Source organism: Sorghum bicolor, chromosome 3, assembly GCF_000003195.3.
Source record: "Sorghum bicolor cultivar BTx623 chromosome 3, Sorghum_bicolor_NCBIv3, whole genome shotgun sequence".
NCBI classification, from domain to species: Eukaryota; Viridiplantae; Streptophyta; class Magnoliopsida; order Poales; family Poaceae; genus Sorghum; species Sorghum bicolor.
This window is the reverse complement of record NC_012872.2, coordinates 5,249,933-5,258,748: the sequence shown is the minus strand read 5'-3', so window position 1 is coordinate 5,258,748 and position 8,816 is coordinate 5,249,933. Positions and strand designations below refer to the sequence as shown.

The window sequence follows — 8,816 nt, the reverse complement described above, 5'->3', positions numbered from 1 at the left end:
CCCACTCCTCTCCTTACTCCTTTGCCATATCATCTCCTCGGCACGACCCTTGTCAGTGCTTGGGCGTGGAGCTATGCTAGCTAGGGTATGTTGTGAACCAGCGGCCAATGACACGAACGACTAAGGTTGGCAGACCGAATCCAGAGCTAGACGCCTATAGCCAGAGCATGGTAGACGAGGACGCGGTGGTCATGGCGACTGGTCCGGGACAACCAACCATGGTGCGAGCAGTGGCGTGGGTGATTGGGAGAGGGAGACATAGGGATAGGGGAGATATGGGGAAATAGGATAGGCGGGGAGGCCATTGTAGACATTTCTTAATGTGGCTTCTTTTATCATAGGTTAGCTACACCTAGCTTGGTAATGAAGTAGTTGTTAATTGAAACCTTAGCTAAAAATTAGTAACTCAAGAGCGAAAAAAAAATCTGAAGTGAAACAACCAATACTAACCTTTATGCCTACTATTACTTCTACAATAATAAATCTAAAATGACCACAAAAATATAGAGCATATTCGTTTGAGCTTATCTGTCTTGACAGTCATTTAGCAATGTTTTTCTCTCACAATAAATCAGCGAATATTACTTTCAGTTATGGTTTTTCAGCCAACTTATAAAGTTGAGTGTCAGAGTAACAAGTCGAGGGCCCGGAGAAAGAAAAAATAAAGAAAAATCAAGTCAACCATAAGGCCAGCTCTGAACGTGGTGGAGTCAACTACGTCTATGCGGGCCTGGCAGCCCTGAACGTGGGGTGCAATAGCCGGGCCAGCTCCTCGTCGTCCGCGTCCAGCGGGCCGCCGGTCTCGTTTCCGACGCGCTGCACGGCGGTGGTGTTGAGCGACTCGTGCTGGAACCCGTACAGCCTCATTATCTGGTCGTCGGCGAAGTTGAACGCGCGCTCCATCCCCCGCCGGCACCGGTCCGCCGGGTAGCTGTCCGCGTACCGCCGGCACGGCTTGCACCCGACGAAGTGCGTGACGAACGGCCACCGGTCGTCGCCGTCGCCGAGGCCCCCGGCGGGTCGCCCCTTCCGCCGCAGCTCCTCGTACCTGTCCACTATCCCTTCCCAGAAGCCGTTGAGCTCGTAGGCGCTCTCGATGAACGTCTTGTCCCCCCACCTGCTCCGCTGCGTGACGAGCAGGTACACGAGCGCCGACTGGTCGTCCGCCTCGAACGGCGGGCGCCCGGTGAGCTCCCGCGCGAAGAGCTCGCCGTAGCTGTCGCGGACGGGGCCGCGCGACCCCATGGGCGCCCACGCGTCGAGGAGGTCGAGCGACCACTGGCAGTTCCGGATGAGGAAGCTGCCGGTGTTGACGCCGACCCAGCTCCTCTCCTCGAACACCTTGGCGGACCAGCCATGGAGCACCAGGTTGTGGCGCTCGTACCTCCCCCACGGCGGCTCGAACGCCATGTCCGTGAAGACGGCGTCGGAGTCCACCCACCAGAGGAGCTCCACCTCCGGGTGCGCCAGCATCAGCGCACGCAGCAGCGGCAGCTTCGCCCAGAACCCGGACATCTCGGCGTCCAGGAACGCCGCGTTGTAGAACACGTCGAGGCCGTGCACGCGGCAGTAGTCCGCCTTGTTCTTGAACGCCCGCAGCAGCAGGTGGTCGCCGTCGGGGTCGGGGCACCGGGCGGGCGCCGAACCCGTCACCACCAGCACCCGCGGCCGCGGCCGCCCCGCCGCCGCCGGCTGGAACTCCGGGTGCGCCGCGAGCCACGCGGACCGTCGCGCGTCGTAGTCCAGGATGACCCGGCCCAGCGAGTAGGGCGGGTCCGTCAGCTGCCGCGGCGGCGGGAGGCCGCTGTCCACGTCGTCGTCGGTGGCGTTGCTGCCCAGGGAAGGCGCGGCCGCAGCAGGCGCCGCTGGGACGACGGCGGGTTTGTTATTGAACACGACGTGGACGCGCGGCATGGCGAGGACGAGGTTGAGGTCGGAGTTGGTCGGGCCGAAGATGAGGTAAAGCACGCCGAGCGCGACGAGGAGGAAGGCCACGGCGATGTGGGCCGCTGCCGGCGCGCAGCGGCGATAGTGCCGCCGGATGCCGGCCGGCTTGCTGCTGTAGCTGTACTGCTCCCTCATTGTGGCTAGACGGCATGCATGAGAGTTGCACCTCGCAACTTCTTGTTAAAAATGATTCTTCGTCGTGGCTCTTGTGTCTGCTTAGAGCACTCACAATGCAGATTCTATCATAGAGTTTAAAGTTATTTATTACCTCGAACAATGTGGATTTGGAGTCTAAATAAGACTTGGAGTCTTATTTTTTCTACCTCTTTTTTCAATAAATATGCTGCCACATCAGCAAAATATCATAAATAATATGTAATTAAGTGTCTTAGACTCTGTGATAGAGTCTTGCATTGTGAGTGCCCTTAGTGCTTGTGAACTTATCATTTTTTTAACCAAAGAAACTCTGGCATTTATTCAAGGGTTTGTAGAGCATATTGTAAATTACTCAGCTCTTTGTTGCCAGCCATGGATCGTGTCATCGTGCGTGGCGAACTGGCAAGGGTCAAACAAGAGTGTGGAAGGGGAATTCGGTGGCTCATGCAGTGTTTCAATTTACCATTATCTCTTCTTCAGAAGGTCATAGCATGTAGAATATGAAAACGGGGGTGAAAAATTGCTGGCATTGGGATTGTGTATCCACGGGTTTCCGAGTAAAATACTGAACATGTATTTTTTGGATGAACGGATTCCAGATCTCGATGCGCCCCATGGTTCGAGGGCTTTAATTACCCATGTGCATTGGCATAAAACTTGTTCTCTCCACGGTAGTAGTACGGTGAAGAAAAGAGCTGTAGTGCATAGGTCAGTCGAACGCGGTTTTTTTTTTCTTAAGGACATAAGCCCTCACTCTCTCACCCATTAGATTCGCATTGAGAAGTGTGCAAACACACATCTCAAAGCAGATTCGCATTGAGATATGTGTTTGCACACTTTTCAAAGCGAATCCAATATGGGTAGGAGAGTGAGGGCACATGCCCTCAAGGGCAAAGAAAACTTTACCTAGGTCAGTGGACTAAGGTCATGTTTGGGAGAGCTTTTCTCCGGTTCTTTTGGAGCAACTCTACAAAAGTCAAAAACATCTTATAATTTAAAGACTTGCTATTTATGTGTTGACAGATTCTTTCGGTACTAAATCTGTCAAATATACGTTTAGGTCACATTTATAAAACCCAAAAGATTTGACCACGACAAATAAACTCCCAAATTTAAAAGGGAAAAATAGCTACCGGACATGCAAAGTGGTGACCATTGCTGGAAGACACTTTTCATGTAACACTCACCACCAAAATAATTGCCATTTGTAAACCATAAGGCCAACGGCTATGAAATTTTAACAGCAACAAGATACGATAGTTATCTACAAATCATCTAATACTCACTTCCATAGAAAATCTCGTTAAGGACACGAAATCATGTCCACCAGCAAATCATGGCTGTTAAGGTTGCTGGTGGACATGATTTCATGTCCTTAACAAGATTTTCTATGGAAGTGAGTATTAGATGATTTGTAGATAACTATTATATCTTGTTGTTGTTAAAATTTCATAGCCATTGGCCTTATGGTTTACAAATGGCAACTGTTTTGGTGGTGAGTGTTACATGAAAAAGTGTCTTTCAGCTAATGCGCGCCACTTTGCATGTCCGGTAGCCAAATGCCCCAATTTAAAACGAAGGAAGTATTATTACGTTGAAATGCTACTTTTAAACAAATTGTCACGACAGAAAAAATCCTAGGATGGTAGCTATGATTCTGAAATGACATTACTCATCCACGCAATCTGCAACTCAGCGTTTTCAGGACATGAAAATGATATTTTTGCCTCTTCCCTTTTCTTGGTTCCCATCCGGCCATCCGTAGCTTTCTCGCTCTCGCCTGCACGAGCTCCCACCCCGGCCCGCCTCCTCACCTCCGGTCGACGTCGAGCTCCTGCGCTTATCCCATGCATGTCTTCGACATATGTTTCTTCCTCGCTGTCGACTACACAAGTTCAAGCTCTGACCATGGCCATGGCCAACCCTGCCCCACCGCCAGCGCTCGCTGCGGCTCGTCTCTACCAGGGCCGGCGCCCCGTGCGGCCCGAGACCCCGAGCTCGCCCGGCGCCAAGTTCACCGACAGCATGAGGGCACAATCTAACCATGACATGCGTTTGTTAACTCATATACGTGCTCTGAATAAATGAAGCCAAATTGAATATCAGGTGTATGGTGATTGGTGAATTGAACAGGATATAGTCATCCTGTGCTCTTCGCCTTTTACACTTCAAACATTCATAGCATTATTGATGATACAAGCATAGAAATATACTCACTGATGCAGACGCATTTCTATTTGCATTCGCAGGCCATCTACATGAAGAAGAGAACTTTCTTGCAGCGCAGAAATATGCTGCGGTTCTGGGATCTCCTCCTAACTTGGATTCCACATGTCAGGACAATCGCAATTGCGAATCCGACGCCAAATCCGAGTATCCTGTAAAAAGGAACAATACAAGGTCTACTGATTTCTTCTCTGAATGATGTGGCTTCATAAATGGCAGTGTTGTGCTGTTGCATGCTCTGGACACCTGAAACCCACATAGGCCAATGTTGCCCAGGAACGAGAGGTTGGTAAATGCCAAGAAGTTAGGTGAATCTGGTATTCTCCCCACCAGCTCGTTGTAGGACAGGTTCAACATCGAGAGGAAGTTCAGTGATGCTAAGGGCACCCGCAATAACAAAGATAGTTGGCTTTCTATAGCAAGTTCCATGTCATCTGTAGATACTCCTATAGCAAACCACTTTAATGGTATGTCTACAGAGATGTCTATAGCTACTTTTAATGCTGCCATATACATAGCAATGGCATTGATCCATACTGAACATCACTTTTGTGGCCATGTATGTTGCCACACATAGTATATAAAACAAGACTCGCCACTTTGAAGAAATAAACTTCGCTCCAAGCAAGTTTGGAAATAGATAATTGCAGCATTACAACATTTAAAAGATTAAAGGTAGCAACTAGGACGAAATTGAAAATATAAACGGAACCAGCAAACATAGTCTCCATATCACTACTTAGACTATAGTCTCCATATCACTACTTAGACTAGTTCAGTCCCATAGAAAATAGATGTTTTTTGTCCAACAGCCACCTCCTATGACTGTTTAATCAAACAAAATGAGAAGACCAATATGCCATGTAGCAAGTTCCTTCAAGGCTTCAATGCTAGCATTTTATTAGCAGTGCCTGAAAGATTTGGCGCGAACTCAACGAGGGCCAGGGATGAAGAACGATGAAAAAAATCAACGGAGCACTCGTCGATTGCGTGTAGTTAAGCCGCCGATTCCCACCTCGTTTTTCTCTATCGGCCCTCGCCAGGTTAGTACTCAATCCATCCCAAATTGTAAGTCGTTTGACTTTTTTAATATCAAGTTTGACCACTCGTCTTATTCAAAGTTTTGTACAAAATATCACTTTTTTTTGTTGTGTATTGGTTTATTAATAAAAGTTCTTCAAAAATGACTTAAAATTTGACTATATTTGCACAAAATTTTTGAATAAGACGAGTGGTCAAACTTAGGGTAAAAAAAGTCAAACGACTTACAATTTGGGATGGAGGTAGTAGCACTGTAGCAGGCTATGTTCTCTCTCCTCATTTAATATTTGCCACATTGGACTAGATGCTTGACATGGAGCCCTTATAGATGGAACGAGATCGTATGCAGTTGCCGGAGCAACTTATGTCTGCAGTAATTCATCCAGACCGTTCATATCTTATCCAAGCGTGAGCTCCAGAAACTCCAACCGGCCCATGTGAGCCCATTCGCATGACACCACCCGTCGCGACTCCAACCTCCGCGTCCGCCGTGTTTCTCGTTCCCAAGCCGTGCGGCTCCCTCGTCATCGCCGGGCGCGTCTCGCGTCACCGGAGTGCCACAGTGCTCCCGTAGTCCCGTAGTTTTCAGGTGCGACACCGGATCAGCGCTGCCATCCTCGCCAGGCGTGGCGCTTGCGCGCCGTTGGTGCCGACGGTCGTTTCCTCCGACGCTGTTGTAGGCACCAGATCGGCGCGGCGGTTCCGTCCTCGGTAGGCGCGTCACCGGCGCGGCGCGGCGCTCCCGCCATCGTCATTTGCGGCACCGGACTGGCGGTGCTACCCTCGCCGGGCCCGGGCGCGACGCGTGCTGTTGGTGTCGGCGCTCCTCTCTCCGCCACCACGCACGAACCTCATCACCGAGGAAGCTGTCACGCCATCGACACCGTTCCTCACCACGCCTGTGTTTACCTCCCCGCCACCGTGACGCTCAGCGATGCCATGCTGGTATTGGGCCGAAGCCCAGCGAGAAACGTGGGAGAGGCGCACAATCGTGGTCACCGTTAGATATCAGTGAACGGTTAGATATCCACTGACTGCTGAGACAAGTTGTTTTGGCCAACTGCAGACGATCTCGTTCCCAGCTCTATCTATAAGGGAACGAGATCGTCTGCAGTTGGCCAAAACAACTTGTCTCAGCAGTCAGTGGATATCTGACCGTTCACTGATATCTAACGGTGACCACGACTATGCTGTGGAATCTCCCCTGACACATTATTTGAAGACAGATCCAATCACTCGAGTTGATTCTGGGATTGGCTAGTGAAAGCATTGTGTGACATGTTTATATATACCATTTAGTAGACCAAGATCACTAACTGACTTTGGGATTGCGCCATGGAATGCATTATCTGAAACATCAATGTGTACAAGGATGCTCAAAGTTGTGGAAAGGAGTACTTCATTCCCTTTGTGATGCATCAGTTACCTGATATCTTTGCCCAAGTTGACTAAACGGATTAGCCGCCAGAGAATTTGTTTGAAGCCAGGGTCCTGGGAAAAAATGATACATCGGTCTAAATGCAAATCACCTAAAATTTTCGGGAGAAACAGATCCTGCCTCGCACCCCCGCCGCACGCAGCACGCCCCACCTACCCACCCACCCCCCTCGCCATGCAGTGGTCGGCGCCGCCGAGGGCGATGCGGGATTGGCCGCGCGGGACGAAGCAGTCTCAGAATGGCTGACCACATTACGTAATTAGTTATTTTTTATTTATATTTAATGTTTCATGTATGCGTTTAAAGATTCGATATGATAAAAAAAATCTTGTAAATTTTTAAAATTTTGAAGGCATCTAAACATACCCTCAGCACCTAAGCTGAGTCCCAGCAAGCAGCATAGCTACGTTGGAACTACAACACTTCAGCAGTTTCTGCAGGCGCAAAACGTCGAGCAGGGGCTATGCGACTATCGCGGTGACCTGCCCGGCCCGAACCTGCTGCAGACGCAAACCGTCGAAAAGGTTCCGCACTTCCGCGCGTACACAACAGCCACCACCCCGCTTGCCCAACGAGCGGCGCCGTCGCCTCTGAGCTCGTCCGCCCGTGGCCCCCGAGAGAACCCAGCCTCGCAACCCACGCCGAGCCTTCCTTCCCGCCGGCGCCGCGCGCAACACCCCTTACCCCCACCACCCCTCGCCGCGCCGCTCCGACCCTCGCCGAGATGGAGGTTCTGCTAGCGGAGATCATCGGCTACGTCAAATTGACGTGGTCGGCGAACTACCGAGTTGACCAGCACCGGCGCCGCCTACGCCAGTTGGTGTCCAAGATTCGTGCGGTGGTCGGCGCCGCCGAGGGCGGCGCGGGAGCGGCCGTGCGGGACGAAGCGGTCTCAGAATGGTTGACCATGCTGCGCACAGAGGCGCAGCGAGGGCAGGAGGTTCTTGACGCAGCGGGCCGCGACGCTGCCGTCGCCAGCTCCGCCCGCCGCTTCCTCGAGGGCATCAAGGCGCTGTTCGTCTGCAGCGACGAGGTGGACCGCCTCACGGAGACCGTCGACATGATGGAGCTCCTGGCGGGGCCCGGCGGCGACCTCGACATGGTCGTCAAGGTCCTCAGACTAGACGCCGCCCGGGCCGCCGCCACGGAGGAGGCAATGGACGTCGAATTTTGCGAACTGAACCAGGCCTTAGACACATACATGAAGCACTAAATGTAAACAATAAATAAAATTAATTGCACAATTTAGTTATAAATCACGAGATAAATTTTTTAAGACTAATTAGTTCATGATTAACTATAATTGCTATAGTAATCCACATGTGCTAATGATGGAGTAATTAAGCTTAATAAATTCATAGTTTTTAGGTAAGTTATGTAATTTATTTTTTATTAGTGACATTCTTCCAATGCATGAAATGTGATATCCAAAAAAAATTTCGTGACTAAACAAGGCCTGAGTTCTTACGTAGTTACGTTGAGAATATTCTTTTTTATACAATGCTCGTTGCTCCTAGCATACGTTATGGATCATTCTCCAAATGTCCCCAAGACCCGAATACGATCTCTGCGGTATGCAAGAAATAACTAACAGTATGAGAGGCCAAAGCTATCCTGCAGGCCCCTGCAAGCCGTTGCCAATTCAAACCGGGCATCTATGTTTAATAATATAAGGTCGGGACATCCATTCCCCAGGATTCTTGCTTTGTTTAATAGCAAGGTCGGGACTGAGATGTTTAGTTCTCTCAGTTGGAGGTGTTAAAGTTTAATATATACTCAATCCATTCCAAATTATAAGTCGTTTGACTTTTTTAATATCAAGTTTGACCACTCATTCTATTCAAAGTTTTGTATAAAATATCACTTTTTTTTTGTTGTGTATTAGTTTATTAATAAAAGTTCTTCAAGAATGACTTAAATTTGACTATATTTGTATAAATTTTTTGAATAAAACGAGTGGTCAAACTTGGGGTAAAAAAAAATCAAACGATTTACAATTTGAGATGGA

At 49.6% G+C, this 8,816-nt stretch overlaps 2 protein-coding genes and 1 pseudogene across 2 annotated transcripts; 1 reads left to right on the top strand and 2 right to left on the bottom strand.

The window, feature by feature from the left end:
* Window positions 315-2,168, bottom strand: LOC8075110 (probable glycosyltransferase 5). Its single transcript, XM_002455105.2, has one exon. It carries the CDS (start codon window positions 2,080-2,082, stop codon window positions 721-723), a length of 1,362 nt encoding a protein of 453 aa, XP_002455150.1. The 5' UTR covers window positions 2,083-2,168; the 3' UTR covers window positions 315-720.
* On the bottom strand, window positions 4,358-6,789 carry LOC8075109 (annotated as a pseudogene).
* On the top strand, window positions 7,121-8,012 carry LOC110433266 (the record flags this gene model as incomplete). The annotated part of the gene is made up of 1 exon (XM_021455014.1): window positions 7,121-8,012. A coding segment is annotated over exon 1 (480 nt), but the record flags the coding sequence as incomplete, so codon positions are not given.